Genomic DNA, 16937 nt, shown 5'->3' with positions numbered 1-16937 from the left:
TTTCATTATCTCCGGTTTACTTTAATTTGCTTGTTTACACACAGATCCATGTGTACATAACAGTGGCAAGAGCCATTCTCTAAACACAATCTGGTACCCAGACATGACAGACGCACAGGAAATGAGGGCCAGGGAAGGAACCTCCAGAGAGGCCAGATAAGCACAGCAGAACTCTGCCATCAGAGATACCTCCAGAGCCTCTTGTCCAGCACCTGAGGACAACAGACACTTCTCAAAAGATATAAGATATTCAACCTGAGACCCAGACTCCAAGTTGCCCCCCAAAAATGTCAGTTCCTCTGCCTTCCATAAAGGAACCAGAACATTCCAAAGGCTGTCAAGAAAATGGAGGATGGAGATTATCAACTGCTAAGAACAGATGCTCAGCACTTTATAGGCCTCATTTCCCATAATCCCAACAGCATCATCTCCACTTTCCCAGTGGGGAAGACGAGGCTTGCACACAGTCACAGCTTCTGGGGGTGGTGCTAAGATATGAGCCCACACCTGACCTTTGCCTGGGCCCAAACTCTTATCATGCCATGGTGTGTCACATGGTGAGAGTGCACATGCTCCCGAGGAAAAGGCAAGGGTGCTGAGGGGCCAGGGTGTAGCTCAGAGGCAGAGCACTTGCCTAGCACATGTGAGGCTCTGGTTCCATCCCTGGCACCACAGAAAAAAAGAAAAAGCACTAAGAATGAATAATTGGTGGAAGCCGGATGCACACAGCAGGCCGGGTAACTGACAGTCCCCCGTGTAGTTAATTTAGTGTTAAGCCTGCACCAGACCTCGTGAGAAAAATGAACTTCCCTTTGGTGCTGAACATGAAGCTTAGGAAAGACTCAATCCCTCAACATGCACCTGCAACCGACCTCAGGCCCACTCCACCCCCGGTTTATGGATGGAAACCCCAAGGGTGGAATAGGTCATTCCCACGGTGAGCCCATCTAGCCAAAGCACTGTAGTGATGCCTCACTGTGCATTTCTTCCCCTTTGGGGACAACATGGTATGTCTCACGTTTTGATCAATAAAGCTGACCCACAGCAAAATGGGATAGAAAGACATATTTTAAATATCTTTATATAAAAAGATTTACCCTGAAGATCGACCAAGCTCCTTACCACCAAAGCCTGAGCTAAGTAAGCCAGGCGGGAGAGCTTATGCTAATGCTATTATCTGGCTCCATGCCTCAGGCCATCAACCAGAAGGTAGGGCTTGGTTTGAAAGGCCAGAGGAGACAGTCTGGAAGAGAAGACATCTTGTGGACCTGTGCCCTGTGAGATGGAGTGAAAGGTTTTCTGACCCTTCCCAGCACTCTCACAGTGAAGGCCACAGAATGACAAGGCTAGAAAAGAGGAGAGGAAAGGTCCTGGAACGGGCCCAGGTTTTGTGTTTCATTGATGGTGCAAGGAAGAGGAGGTGGGGCCAACGTCAGGCCACCAAGGGTAAAGATGTCTTTGCCAACGGCCTGGCTGCTGGCCAGCGGAGGGAGAGTTTTATTTCACTTTCGAATTATCCCCATCTTATCCAAAGGTAAAAGTGCCCTGGGCACAGTACAGGGACCAATGCTCTTATGCATGACCCTGAAGCAATCTTCAGTCTACACCTGATACCTGGTCAGGAAGGTTTCAGTACAAATACACATTTTACTAAACTATTCTGACTCAGCTTAAAATCCATCAGATTATTAAAATGCCAGCTTTCCGGTTTTATTCTTAACAGAGGAAACAACCTCACGAGGTGTAATTCCTCTAAAGCCAAGAATTTGGTTTATAAAAAGTAAATTAGTGTCCTAAAAAGACTCCTCAAAACAATCTACATATACCAAAAGCACAGTACTGAACTGTGAGTTGTTTTCAGGAGTTTTGTTGACAAAGAACAAATGTCATAGTTGTTATTAAAAACTATAAAGCATTCACTCAAAAGAGAAAAAAAGATGACCGTATTGCTCCAAAAACCAACATAACAATAGACAATGAACAGAAAAATATCATTGTTTGTGACATAAAAATCACCCGATACTCAGTGGCACAGACACTGTGTTTTAAGGGACTGATTTTGGGGGCTGAGCACAGCCAGCTGCAATACTCAATATTCCAAGGAGGAAACAAACAGCTGCCACCGAGTGTCTTTCGGGTACTGGGGTGTTTTATGAAGAACCTGATGGGAAGAGATGCTTCTGCCAAATCTACAGGGAGGAACACTGTTGCAACAACGGCTCTAACAGCCGCTCAAGTCAAAGGACAATTCAACTCTGGAAAATGGCAGCACAGGACCGGAGCTCTGCCTCCCCTTGGGCCATGCCAGGGAGGCCGCACTGATTCTATCTTTTCACTGGGCCTACCTAGCCCCTCAGGGACAAAGGGGGTGTTTCAGGTTAAAGTCAAGTCTTTCCACGGGTGAAAAGTGCCTAGTGGGAACAGTGATGTTTGTGATACAGGCAATGACACCAAGAAGAGTCTGAGGACTAAACTCACTCCCCAGATTCATCCACCTCTCCACCCCCAACTGCCTGCAAACATCCTGTCTGAAGGAGGATCCAGAATTCAGGCCATAACTAACCAAAATAAGTGGGAAATACATTATCTGTCGTCCTGCTGTCCCCTTTTGTTTCTCTCTTATTTCTTGTAACTGTCTTGCTTCAAATTCAAGCTAGAGCTCTGGGGAGGAAGTCCAGGGGAGAAGGATTTCAGATACCAAAACCCATACGTCCCATACCAGCCCAGCAAACCAAACAAGGTACCAAACACCTTCTGGGACAAGTCATGGAAATAGACGGCCGTGCACAGAAACATCCACACCCAAATGAAGGTCAAGAAGCCCAGGGCGACCACCAGGGTGGTGATGGCCATGTGGAGGCAGTGGCTTCGGTCCGTCTTCACCTCGTGCAGCACAGCCATCTCCTCCACAATCATGAGGGCACAGAAGGTCAGCAGGAAGGAGTGGCCTGAGATGTCAAAGCCGTGCCAGAAGCCTCCTTCCTTGTGGCACTGCTGCTTGCTTCGATGCTCCTCTCGGACCCCCTCCAGGGCCGGCGACTGGTAGCAGCTGCCTGTGTAGTGCTCGATGTTGGAGAACAGGGCTGTGCAGACGTACCAGATGGCTGTGCCCACGAGCAGAGTGCTCAGTCGCCGCAGGACCACGCCGGCCTTGCCTGTCAGGTGGTAGTTGGTGAGAGCAATGAAAGGCAGGAGGAGACAGAATGTCCAAGCCCAGGCCAGTTTGACAAAATACCTGACAGAGGAGGAAAGCGGAGATGAAGAAGGGCCATGGTGGGGAGGAAACAAAGTCATGACTCAGACACCCGCACTCCCAAGGGAGGATGAGTGAGAAAAGATGATCGACGCTACAGACCCTAACAGCTCTCACGTTACCAGTGCTTCCTATATGCCCCCCTTACTAAGGACTTTTAACTATTTAAGTCTTAACTCTGTGTTATTAGGGGCTCCATTTTGTACTTAAAGAAACTGAGGCACAGGGAGCGTCATTCCAAACTGGAGGTTGTAAATCAGGCATGTAAATCAGGTGGCGCACACCTGTAATCCCAGCGACTTGGGAGGCTGACATAGGAGGAATGCAAGTTTGAAGCCAGCCTTGGCAACTCAGCGAGGCTCTGTCTCAAAGAAAAAAAGGAGGAGTGCTGGATGTAGCTTAGTGGTAGAGTGCCCCTAAATCCAAACCCCAGTACCACATAATGGAGGTTGTAACTGGTAGAGTGGGGCCTGAGCTGCTTGTAGGGGCACAAGCCAATAATTCCAGCTACTCAAAATGTCTGAGGAAGAAGGATTTTAGTTCAAGGCCAACCTGGGTAACACGGTGAGACACTGCCTTAAAAAAAAAAAAAAGAAGAACAGGGCTGGGGATATAGCTCGGTGGTAGAATGCTGGTCTAGAATGTTCAAGGCTGTGTGTTTGAATCCCAGTACAGCTGAGAAAAGAAAAAAAAAATTCTGGGTCTATGATTTTAGCATTATATTATTTGCTCATGGAAGCAATAGTAATTGAGCATCTACCAAATGGAGCTTTCATACACATTCACTCTCTTTCCTTTCTCCCCCTCCCACCATGGTGCTGGGATCAAACCAGGTTCTCACACAAGCCAGGCAAGCGTTCTACCACCAAGCTACAACCCCAGCCCCCAGGTTCACTTTCTACAGAAGACTCACAATCACCTTGGGAGGAAGATGTCATTTGTCTCATTTTATGAACAAAAGAGCACAACTCAAACCGTTCTTTGCCAGTCTAGAAGCCCATGCTCCCCTGCCACACCACTGTTTCTTCCTGAACTGCAGAAGAAGTCCTGGAACAAAGAGCTTTCCTTCAAGCTAGAAGACCCGGGTTCAAATCCTGCTGATTTCACTTGTTACTACTTGTTTCCTTGGCTTTTAAGCAGAGCTTAAATGGTTTTCAAAATTGCTTCCAGATCCCATGATTCAATACTAGCTCTCCTAGTTTGGAACACTAATTCTAAACTAGGAATCCATGGCTACCCCCAAACAACAGGGACTCATGTGCCAGGCTGCTTGGCTCCCAGTTCATCCAGGTCAGATAAAGCAGCAGCTGCCTTGTCTAGTTCCCCTGTGCCCATGAAAGGTGAATGGCCTGAGGACTAGCTGTGGGAACACAGGAATGAGACTGGAGGCTTCTACCACTCTCACCACCTATTCTTAGCCCAGCCACCAAGAATGGGTGAGGACAAATGGTGGGCCAAGGACAGAATGCCCCTTTCCTAGGTTCCAGTGGTTTCTCAGACACACAAGGGCCTGTCAGTAAAAATCTTCACTGGCACGGATAAGGATGGACTTGCCAGAGCCAAGACCTGTCAGGCATATGAAGCTGCCTGGGAAGGAAACCAGGGTTTGAAATGGACAAAGTTGGGCTGAGTCTCAGGGGATGCTGGAGACAATCCTGAAGAATTAGGCTCACATTAAAGGAGAAATTTCACCTTTCCTTTCCCTTTTTTTTTTTTTTTGGATGCCGATGGGCCTTTATTTTATTCATTTATTTACAAGCAGTGCTGAGAATCGAATCCAGTGCCTCACGCAGGCCAGGCAAAGTGCTCTACCACTGAGCCCCAGCCCTTCCATTACTCCACGTTTTTGTGCAATAAACTTACATTCTGGTTGTCTAAAAAAAAAAAAAAAAAAAAGTACAGAAGTGGGTGGGTGGAGTTAAGGAGATGTCCCCAACAGCTCAGCTGGGATAGCTTTTCTGGGCCACTGGCCATCCACTCTGGATGGCTGAGAAGGTCCAAGGAGATCCAGGAGAAAGGTCATAGACCAGAGGGTTACTTTCCCAGGGCCAGTCTCTTGCAGTGGGGATTCTGTCGCAGGCTGGGGACACGCTCTCAAAGTTGTTGGGGGGAGGGGGGCGTCTTTAAAAACAATGGTGCTAGGACTTTGTCACAGGGGAGATCTGACATAGGGTGGAGGAGCGGGGTCTGACATACAGGCAGGCAGGAGGGAGCTGGCATCTCCCAAACAGGGCAGTGGACAGCTCCCGACGCCAAGAGGAGGTGGGGGCAACAGCGACACGGGCTGGTCCATCGCCCCCCACGGGCACCCTCACCCCTGTCCGTCCCTGCCTGCCCGTCAGACCCGGGCTGTCAACCTGAACCTGCCAACACGAAGTGCTAGTAACACTGGCTATTCCGGGGTCCCTGAGTCGTGACACGCGCGCAGCGTTGCTGTCGCGACGGTAAGGTTCTCTCTTCCCACGACTGGTCCGCCCGGCCCGCTAACCCCGGCTTCTCGAGCGCTTGCTGCCAGGCTATGGCGTGGCCAGGAGGACCCTAGGTGCACTCACACGTTGAGGACGTTGCGTTTGTTGCTGAGGAAACTCTCGGGCAGCGGGGAGAGCTCCTTGAGGAGGGAGCCCGCCACCATGGAAGCCACCAGCCCCCACGGCAGGTAGCGCCGCACCGCAGCCCGCACCAGCGTTCCCCGGAGAAACCACGCGCAGCGTTCCAGGTGCTCCATGCCGGACCTCGACGGCCACCGTCCGCCTCTCGGTGCCCTCTCGGCCACCGTCTTACCCTTCGCCAGGGCCGGCGCGGCCGCCTCCTTTCGAGCGCATGCGCGCTGACTGTGGATTTCACTGTAAGGAGCCCGCGCGCTCCCTCTGGTGGCCACAGGCGACCTCTGCAGCGTGCTTCTCTGCGGTGCCAAGCTCCCCGCTCTTCTAGGTGCTCGGCCTCCTCCTACAGGCTGCGCTTGCTCTGGTCTGGGAAAAAGCGCCTGTGAGAGTATTTGCTGGAGGCTGGGATAGAACAGATAGAGCCCAGTAGGAACTGGAGCAGTGGTCACAGCACCATTTAGTCTCTCTTGGAGACTTGGAGACACCTCCTCTCTCTCTGAGCTTAATTTTTTCATCTGTCACATGGAGAAGAGAGGATCTATCTTTCCCTGAGAGAAAATTTTTAATATTTATTTTTTAGTTCTTGGCGGACACAACATCTTTGTTGGTATGTGGTGCTGAGGATCGAACCCGGGCCGCATGCATGCCAGGCGAGCGCGCTACCGCTTGAGCCACATCCCCAGCCCCTTAGGGGTTCTTTTTGGCGGTCCAGGTGTGGAGACATGAGATGACACTTTACTGGAAAGTAAATCCATAAGATAATTACTAAAGTTGAAATTTAAGTTATTAAATGTACTTTCATTTAAAATAGCTGTGCATAATCGTATGGTTAAAAAAATAAAATAAAATAGCTGTGCGTACTGAGTGAAAATACTGGATGGCAAGGGTTAATGGAGAGCACATGAAGGTTTTGTGGGGTTTGTTTTGTTTTTGTGGTGCTGGGGATTGAACCCAGGGCCTTGTGCATGGGAGGCAAGCACTCTACCAACTGAGCTCTAACCCCAGCCCCACATGAGGGTTTGGGAGACCTGGTCACTCAGTCCCCTGTCAAGCTGGGTGACTATGAAAAGGTTTCCCAAACTTGAGTCCTTCCTTGGCCCCTGTATTAGTCGTCTGTGGCAACCATATAAATCATCATAAATGTGTTGATTTAAAACAACGGAATTTTTTCTTTCACATTTCTGGAAGCCAGAAGTCCAAGGTGTTGCCAGGGCAGATTCTTCCTGGAGGCAGTGGGGGAGAACCCCCATAACTCTCTCGGTGAAGAGGCTCCACCCTAAATCCACTGAGATCCTTAATTTACTTATACCGGCAAAGACTATTTCCAAGTAAGGTCACATTCCTAGGCGCCAGTCATTAGAACTAGGACATATCTTTTGTGTGGTGGGGGTCATCATTTAACCTATTCCTGCCTACTTTTACTATGTCTATATACCATAGATTCTATTATTTAATTAATATTTTTTTAAACAACACACATTTAAAATGTGCATGCCTACTGAATACCCTCCCAAGAAAACTATCCAGGCAGTCATGAACTCAATGTGCCAGTTATATTTCTTCCATTCAAAGAAAACCTTTCTATTGAAATGTTATCATTGTTAGCCAGGCACGGTGGCACGTCCCTGTAATCCCAATGGCTCAGGAGGCTGAGGCAGGAGGATTGAGAGTACAAACCCAGCCTCAGTCACTTAGCAAGGCCCTAAACAACTCAGTGAGACCCTGTCTCTAAATAATATACAAAAAACTGTTGGGGCTGTGGCTCAGTGATTGAGTGCCCCTGGGTTCAATACCCAATATCAAAAAAAAAAAAAAAAAAAGAGAGAGAGAGAGAGAGAGAAATATTATCATTGCTAACAGACTAAAATTATCTCATGTCCATGTGCCAAGGACAGCTACCATACTTTGGGAAATAATGTCTGATTTATGTCTATCATGGACTGATTTTTGAAGTATCTCATACAGAGAATCAATAATTAATGAAACTAAAAGTAATAATTCCTTAAAACCCATCCTAAGATGATCTTCATGTCTGTAAATTGCATTTATCTGATTGGGGTTCTTATATGGCAAGATATTTCTAGGCCTTCAAATAGCTAGGTTTAAAAAAGAAAATACAGGGATAATTATACTAATTTGACTTTTTGTTGTTTGTGAAGGCAGCTTGTAAATAGAAGTTGAAACCATCTCTATCTCCTTAAGATTGGCCGGTGCTCACCACGACTTTCAGTAGCAAACACCATAATGGGAAAAGGGATGGAGGCTGGGTTTGTTTGAGTGGCAGCTCTACCTTAATAACTGGGTGGTTCCCCTAGTGGAAATCCAGATGCTGATCCCCTGACTCAATGGGGAAAGAGGGCTAGGTGAACAGAAATGCTAGACAGCATCCAGAGGGACCATCAAAAAGGTACCTCCTGAAAGTTTTGGCTGGGATTTGCATTTCTAAAGAAAGGAAATGGGTTTGTTTCATTGGAAACAATGCAGCTTCCTTCCTGGAGATTGTTGAAGACAGGTTTGAACTTGGTCCTAAAGAATTGTTGAAGGTCTCTAGAGCAGTTCTCATATATATATATTTAAAATTCAACCCCCATTAGGAAATACATATATATGTTTTGAGTCCAGTGACAATCCCTTAGAGAGCCAGTTCATACAGGTCTGAGAGAGCTGGGTGTTAAATTTTCAGAACTTTTGCAAAAATGATTGTTAAACACAGGCATATAAAGAATTCTATTATATAAACTAATGAACTGGGCTGGGGATGTGGCTCAAGCAGTAGCGTGCTCGCCTGGCATGCATGCGGCCCGGGTTCGATCCTCAGCACCACATACCAACAAAGATGTTGTGTCCGCCGAGAATTAAAAAATAAATATTAAAAATTCTCTCTCTCTCTCCTCTCTCACTCTCTCTTTAAAAAAAAAAATAAATAAACTAATGAACTGAAAATAAATATCCAAACCCCATCACTGCCTAATTATTTTATTATGTTATTATTATCTATGTTTTGATTGTTTTTTTGCAGTCCTGGGGATTGAAACCAGAGGTGCTCAACCATTGAGCTACATACATCCCAGCTTTCCCCTGACCCCTCCTCCTCCTGCCCTCCTCCTGCCCTCCTCCTGCCCTCCTCCTCATTCTGTTATGCTTGAATTCGGGACCCCCAAAAGACCACCAGAGACCCAAGATCGATGTAAGCAGCAAAGAGGTGTTTATTTCGAGCTAGCTCAGTCCTCCCCACGCACACACAGCAACTGGTGACGCTGAGAAGCCCCGAGCCCAGGGTTTGCAGCAGTTTTATACATTCTTTGGAGAGGGCAGGGACTTCACATACATCATAGCCTCTTTTAGCAAATCATCACACACCGCGGGAAAATCAAATAACAACTCAACTCTAAAACATGATTAGCACATTCACTGGCAGGAACAAGTTGGGTGGGGTGATTGGTCAGTACAAAAGAGGTATTCATTTGAACTGATTGGTTTAAGCCAAGAGGGGTGTACGTGCTGAACTACATGGTTTCCCAACTTGTTATCAACCACCATAAACTACTGGGAGGGTTATCTGGCATCCCAGGTATTTCCCTGTCTCATGCTGATTGGTGGCTGCTAGGGGGATGCTATGGATCCCCACCTATCCAGACTGAGTCAGGGACACCTGGCACAGCAGATGCTCCTGTTATTTGTAGATAAACAACTTAGCAGGGTAGGAATGTGCCTAGGAGTGCTCTGTGGGTCTTTCCAAGGACAAAGGCCATGTCCCTTCCTTGGACAGGCTTTGCTCTGAGGTAGAGGCTGGTTTTTCAATTCTCCTTCTTCTTTTTAATTTTGAGACAAGGTCTTGCTAAGTTGCTTAGGTTTGCCTTGAACTTGAGATCTTTCTGCCTCAACCACCTGAGTAGATGGGATTATAGGTGTATACCAGTGACCCTGCCTATCACCCATGTTCTTGAGGTTGCTTACCTTTGTCTTATCTGCACAGCACACTCCTGAATAACTCTTCCCCTCTGTGATATCACATTGGTACCTTAGTATTTACACTAATGAAATTGGCAAGTCCACAAATTAAGGCTTTAATGTATACATTGATTGCAACTCCGTTTGTCAAAACGTGGTTGAGCTGAAATCATATGTTGGCTATAGGTAGAAGAATCCAGCAAAAATCAATAAAAGCATTCTGTGAAATCAATTAATTTTATTTGCAACAGAGCATTATATATTCATAACTTGTAAATCATGTGCTACACATTCTTTATATTGAGAAAAATTTATAATAAGTATATATGTATATACTTATACATGTTCCCCTAGAGAACAAGTAACATTTACCACCAGATCATTGTTTGTGATCTAGTACACACATAAAAACATGCAGCATATAAGTGATTATATATGCCAATAGATATTTAGTTATAGATAGAGCTTCATGACAGTTCAAGATCAGAATATGCCCCTGTCATGTGTAAAGCACTCTGATCATTTCTACCCAATCATAAACTCAGTTTAATTTTTTAAAATGCTGGTCATGATTCACTGAATTGATTTCATACATTTATAGTATAATTTGAAAAATGCAAATTAGGAAATATTAAGGCATCAGAGAATGATATTCTTTCCCTTCTCCACCAGAGGGAGACGGAAGACCACAAATATTGGGCTGCTCCCCTCCTGAGACCTCAGTGGTATCACCTAATTGTCAATTTTCATCCTTCATTTGTTGATTCTACAAATACTTGTTGGAAGTGTTGTCTCTGGGGCTGGGGTTGTGGCTCAGTGGTGGAGCACTTGCCTTGCATGTGTGAGGCACTGGGTTGGATCCTCAGTACCACATAAAAATAAACAAATAAAATAAAGGCATTCTATCCATCTACAGCTACAAAATAAATTTTTTTAAAAAAGTAATATTGTCTCTGCACAAATAAATGGATTGGTGTCCCATGTTCATGGATTGGAACAATTAATATCATTGAAATACTCATACTACTCAAAGTGATCTACAAATGCAATGTAATCCCTATCAAAATTCCAATGTCTTTTTCATAGAAATTTGAAAAAAAAAATCCTAAAGTCCATGTGGAACCATGAAAAAAAAAAAAAACTTTAAATAGCCAAGGTAATCATGAGCCAAATGAACAAAGCTAGAGTCATCACCCTACTTGACAAAGTGGTAGTAGCTAAAACAGCACAGTACTGATATAAAAATAGACACGTTGACCAAATGAACAGAATAGACAGCTCAAAAATGAACCCCAATATGTATAGTCAATTAATCATCAACAAAGTTACCAAGAAAATACTGGAAAAGGACATTTTTTTCCATATGTCGGGAAAATTAGATATCCATATGCAGTAGAATGTAATTGAACCCTTACCTCACACTATAAACAAAAATCATCTCAAATGGATTAAAAATTTAAACATAAGACCTGAAACTATAAAGCTCTTAGAAGAAAATAAAGGGCAAAACTGTAAGCCATTGGTCTGGGCAATTATTTTCAAGATCGGATCTTAAAAGTGCAAGCAACAAAGACAAAAATAAACAAATGGGATTACATCAAACTAAAAAGTTTCTGCACATCAAAGTAAACAGCAGAGTGAAGAAGCAACCTGCATAATGGGAGAGAATATTTGCAAGTCACATATCTGAGAAGGGGTTAATACCCTAAATATGTAAGAAACTCAAACAACGCTACAGAAAGGAAACCATCTCATTTGAAAAGGTACCATGGAACTGAATAAACATTTTTTTCAAATGCAGACACACACATGTCCACAGATATATGTAAAGATTCTCAACACCACCATTCATTGGGGGAAATGCAAATTATAACCACAAGGAAATATTACATGTCAGATGACTGTCATCAAAAAGATAAGACGTGGGCTGGGGATGTGGCTCAAGTGGTAGCGCGCTCGCCTGGCATGCGTGCGGCCCGGGTTCAATCCTCAGCACCACATACCAACAAAGATGTTGTGTCCGCCGAGAACTAAAAAATAAATATTAAAAAAATTCTCTCTCTCTCTCTCTCCTCTCTCTTTTAAAAAAAAAAAAAGTTAAGACGTGGGTGTTAGTGTAAATAAAAGGGAATCCTTGTACAAAATTAGTAGAAATGTAAATTAGTAGAGCCAGTATGGAAAAAGTTTATGTTTGTATTTTATTAAAAATAAAATTACCACTGGGCACTGTGGCTCGGGAAGCTGAGGCAGGAAGATTGTGAGTTCAAAGCAACTCAGTGAGACCCTGTCTCTAAATAAAATACAAAATAGGGCTGGGAATGTAGCTCAGTGGGCAAGTGCCCCTGAGTTCAATCCTCAGTACCAAAACAAAACAAAACAAAACAAAAAACATTACCATGTGATTCAGTAATCCAGAAGTTGTATAATCAGTGTAAGATGTTTACTCTCCTGTGCTCATTACATCATTATTCACAATGGCCAAGTTGTGGAATCATTCCAAATGTCTGTGATGGGACAGAGAAAATGTGGCATATCTACATAGTGAAATATTATTCAATCTTTAAAAAGAGATTCTGGCCTTTGTGACAACTTTGATGGAATTGGAGAACATCATGCTAAGTAAAACAAGCTAGGCACAGAAAAACAACCAAACTCAGGAAGGATTGCATGGAAATCATCTGAGGTCAGATTACATTTTAGCAAGGTTGGACATTTAGAAAATATATATATGACTAAAGTCAAAGGAAATTAAGTGTATGTTACCTTCCCATAAGTAATTTTCATTCTTCATAACCACATTACATCATGATACTCATAATTTATATGGGAATTAAACTCTTTTAGATAGAATACCAAAAAATGAGAGTGTCTCCATTGGAAAAGAGATCTTTATTTTGATGGTGATTTTGGTCTGTTTTAAAGTAAATTGATCTGTGTCACTTGGTTCAATGGAAAAAAACTATAAGCTCTTTATGGATTAGTGGTCTCCATCAAAGATTATACTTCAATTTACTTAATAATTTACTAGTTCATTTTCCATTTTCCCCTCTTAAGGGCAGGGAATGCTGTCTGTTTTGTACATTGGTGCATCCTAAGTGTCTCAGATGGGTTCTGACACTGACCAAGCACACACACAAACATGTTTTTGAGTAAATTAAAGAAGTATTACTATTATTATTAGTGCTGGGGCTCAAACCTAGAGCCTCAAGCATGCAAATACATTCTACCACTAAGTTGTTCCCCCAGCCTAAAATATCATCACTACTACTGAAGGGAAAGTGAGAGTCAAGAGACCGGTAAGGGAGAAATGAAAGACGAGACCAGGCAGAGACACACACAAGACCAGTCAGAGCTGACAAATAAAGGCCATCTCTCTGTAGGAGAGAGAGGCAAAATAGGCTTGAGTTCTGGGACTTTTATTGGGGAGGCTCAGGAATCAGAGTTGGGCGGGTGCTAATGTGGGTAGTTAAGGGTTGGGTTGGTGTGAGGGAGTGGTGAGCCCTGTCAGAAACGCCCTTGGGCAGGAAAGTGAAACTTTTTCCTTAAAATGGAAACTGTCACTTAAGATGGCCATCTAGATGCTAAGCAAGGACCTTATATCCCCCTCCGTTTTTGTTTTTACTGGGCCATTAGGGAACAGGGATGTAGGTCAATCTTCTATAACTACTTCCTGCTGGGAAGGGGCAGAATTTGAATCCCTTATTAGGGGCGCAGGACATGACTGGAAGGATGACAGAGGTTGATTGGTGGTGGAACGCTGTCCCTGGTGGCCCAATTTTTGGTGAGAGATTGGTATTCCTCACCAAAGCTGGTTTATAGTTTGGTTAGAGATTTTTTGGATCTGGTCTTGAACCAGTCTAATGGCGCAGAGGGAAAGCATTAACAGAAGGCCTATGACAAGGGAGGGGTCAGGAAAGGAAGTGCCCATGGGAGAAGGGAGTTACTTGGCTGCCATCCTTCAGTAGAGAAAAGCTGTTGTTTCCGATGTTCAAGGTCCTGTTGGAGTTGTTCTATCTTGTTCTTTACTATACCAGATTAATTGACATAAATATAGCATTCCTCCTGTAATACAAAGTCCACCTTTTTCGGCCATAAAAAGATCAAGACCCCTTTGATTCTGCAGAACCACAGCAGCTAAAGAATCAAGCTAGGACTGTATGGTTAGTTCGGTTTGAGCAAGTTGCTTTAAGTCTCCTAGAAATCAGAATGGCAATTCCTGGGAATGGTCCCCCTGGGAGGTGAGTGCAGGATGAGGGAGGAGGGCAAAAATGAAAAAGGGAAGGATGGTACTCATGGTTCTGCAGTGTCCTCATGGTCCTCAGAGACTGAAGGAAGATTGGGGGTTCCGGCCTTGGAGAAACGCAGCTTGGGAGGGCCTGTGGGTGTCACTGTATAAAAGGGCAAAGAAAACCATTTTAAATGGGAGTTGTGAACCCAATATGGGACGCCCTCAAGGCGGGCCATCCAGAGGGTGGTAAGAATGACCCGATAGGGTCCAGTCCATTTTGTGGAGAGTTGAGAGGAGGGAGGCCTGTTGGGGGTGGAGGTTAAAAAGTACCAGGTCACCAGGAGACAGAGTGGGAGAAGGGGAAGAGGCAGAATTAGGCTTTGCCAGAACAGCATTACTGTATTAAAGAAGGTTCCTAATGTATGCAAGAAGGGGCCAGAAAAGATGAGGAGCAAGGGGTAGTGGAATCATGGGTGGTGAGCTGAGCAGGGAGCTAGGCCATCCATATAAGAGCTTAAAAAGGGAGATGTTGAGTGGCTTCTTTGGGAGGGCTCGTAACCTAAGAAGAGCCAAGGGAAGGAGTTTAGTCCAATCTGAAAGTAATTCAAGGGACAGTTTAATGAGAAAGTTCTTCAATGTCCAATTGGTAAGTTCCACCTTGCCAGAGGACTGGAGATGCTAGGGGATATGAAAACACCAGGAGATGTTGGGTGCCTTAGCTACAGACCGTGAAACGTGGGAAGTAAATTAAGGACCATTATCAGACTGGAGCGAGGAGGGGAGGTAAAATGGGGGGAGAATGTGTTGACCCATCCTGAGAAATTCTTTTTTAATTTTTTTAACTTTTTTTCCCTTTTTTTAAAGATAGAGGAGAGAGAATTTTTTTAATATTTATTTTTTAGTTCTCGGCGGACACAACATCTTTGTTGGTATGTGGTGCTGAGGATCGAACCCGGGCCGCACGCATGCCAGGCGAGCGCGCTACCGCTTGAGCCACATCCCCAGCCCTTTTTTAACTTTTTAATGTTTTATTTTTTAGTTTTCGGTGGACACAACATCTTTGTATGTGGTGTTGAGGTTCGAACCCGGGCCACACACATGTCAGGTGAGCGTGCTACTGCTTGAGCCACATCCCCAGCCCCCCAAGAGAAATTTGTACCATTTGACCAGGGGTATATGGGTGAAATCCAGCTGCCTATCAGAGCAGGGGAGATGTCCTCTTGCCTGGTATAAATGGAAGGCAGGTGGGTGGAGATTGGAGGTGGGATTGGTTTGGGGGCAGATTTCACAGGAGGTAGAGAGGGTAGAGAGAAATTGTATGTCCTCTGGAGAGAGTTTAAGGTGGGAAGTGAGAAGTTGTTTTAAAGATGTGGTGTTAGGGTGAAAGAGGTTGTGAAGGAAGGTAAGCATCTGTTGGGTGTCAGGTAGGGAAGAGTCCATCAGGGGACTAGCAAGGCAGAGGACCGCAGGTGGAGTAGGGTCTCCGAGGGCAGCGGCCCTCACCTCAGTCTGATGGGATTTACAGTGTGAGATTCCAGTGACATCTGAAGGAGATCGGAGATAAAGGGGGCATTAGTAATTGAAGTTCCCTTGGTGGTAAGGAATCCATGCTCCTTCCAAATAACAGGGTGGGAGAGAAGTATGTGGAAAGCATATTTAGAGTCAGCGAAGATATTGAGGGAGGCTCTTTTTGCCAAAGTGAAGGCTCTGATGAGGGCAACCAGTTCAGCCTGCTGATTTGGATGTATTACTGGGGAGGGGAGCTGCTTCCACAACCAAGGTTAGAGAGACTGTAGCGCACCCTGCCCCACGAACTCCCTCCTGAAGGAAGGAGGAGCCATCTGTGAACCGTGTGCAGGTTGCCTGGAGCGAGGGGCCTTCCTGTGTGTGGGAGGGATGTGGAAGATGCTCCTCCAGAGTTTCAGTGCATGAATGGGTAAGAGGAGAAGAGGCGGAAGAGTCCTGAGGAGTGGGGAGGAGAGTAGCAGGGTTTAAAGGTGAGCACGTGTGGAAAGTAAGAGTGGGATCTTCCACCAGGGAAACCTGTAGAGATAAAAGGCAACAGGGGGATAGGGAAGGTAAGCCCTTGTAGGTGAGGAGTTCCTTTAGGTGATGGGGGGCTAGGATGGTGAGTGGGGCCCAGAGATGAGTTTCTTTGACTCGTTGATGAGTAGAGAGGCGGCGGCCAACATTCATAGGCAAGAGGCCCATCCCCGAACAGTAGGGTCAAGACCCTTCCATAGATAAGCTACAGGGGCAAAGGTTGTGTGTCCAAGTCTACCACGTGGCCTGCGCAGTGGTTTCATTAATGAGGTTCTGGCATTCAGTTAGTTAGAAGAGATCAAAATAAAACACACAGACAGTACCTTATTTTAATGCATATGTCTGAGGACCCCTAGTGCAAATCCCTGCTTTTCAGACACATAAAAGTGAAATGGGCTTGTGAGATCAGGGAGATGGAGAGCAGGGGCCTGGAGGAGGGTCTGCTGGAGCCTGGTGAAGGGCTTTGTAACAGAGTGCAAGAGGGGTTCAGAGAGGGGGCCCCAGGGCCACATCATATAAAGGCTTAGCCCCAGTATAGAGTAGTTAGGAATCCAAGCTCTGAGGAATCCTGCCATACTGAGAAAGGAGAGATTTCTTCCTTAGTAGAGGGTGTGGGTATATTAGCGATAAGGTCCTTTCTATCAATGGTAATGGCTTTGTGGGTAGGGTCAGGAGGAGGCCTAGGTATGTCACCATTGCCAAGGAAAGCTGTACCTTGGATGGAGAAACCCTATAGCCATGGGCAGAAAGGAAGTGAAGAAGTTTACAGGTGTCCTGATGACTGACCTCAAAGGGGGGACTGCAAAGAAGGAGGCCATCAGCATACTTAGCACCATAGACTGAGTGAGATGTCGGGATG

General features: G+C 45.3%; 1 protein-coding gene across 1 annotated transcript; it reads right to left on the bottom strand.

Annotated features, from left to right (window-relative positions):
- Window positions 1-6086, bottom strand: FITM2 (fat storage inducing transmembrane protein 2). The gene is made up of 2 exons (XM_081293588.1): window positions 5806-6086; window positions 1-3235 (listed from the first exon to the last, which is right to left on the bottom strand). The coding sequence occupies exons 1-2, from the start codon at window positions 5976-5978 to the stop codon at window positions 2620-2622; spliced, it is 789 nt and encodes a 262-aa protein (XP_081149714.1). The 5' UTR covers window positions 5979-6086; the 3' UTR covers window positions 1-2619.
- Window positions 6087-16937: the final 10851 nt, after the last annotated feature.

This window comes from Spermophilus citellus (assembly GCF_964194105.1).
Source record: "Spermophilus citellus genome assembly, chromosome: 4".
In the NCBI taxonomy this organism is placed as follows: Eukaryota; Metazoa; Chordata; class Mammalia; order Rodentia; family Sciuridae; genus Spermophilus; species Spermophilus citellus.
Note: the sequence above shows the minus strand (reverse complement) of the source record. Positions and strands in the feature narration are given on the sequence as shown.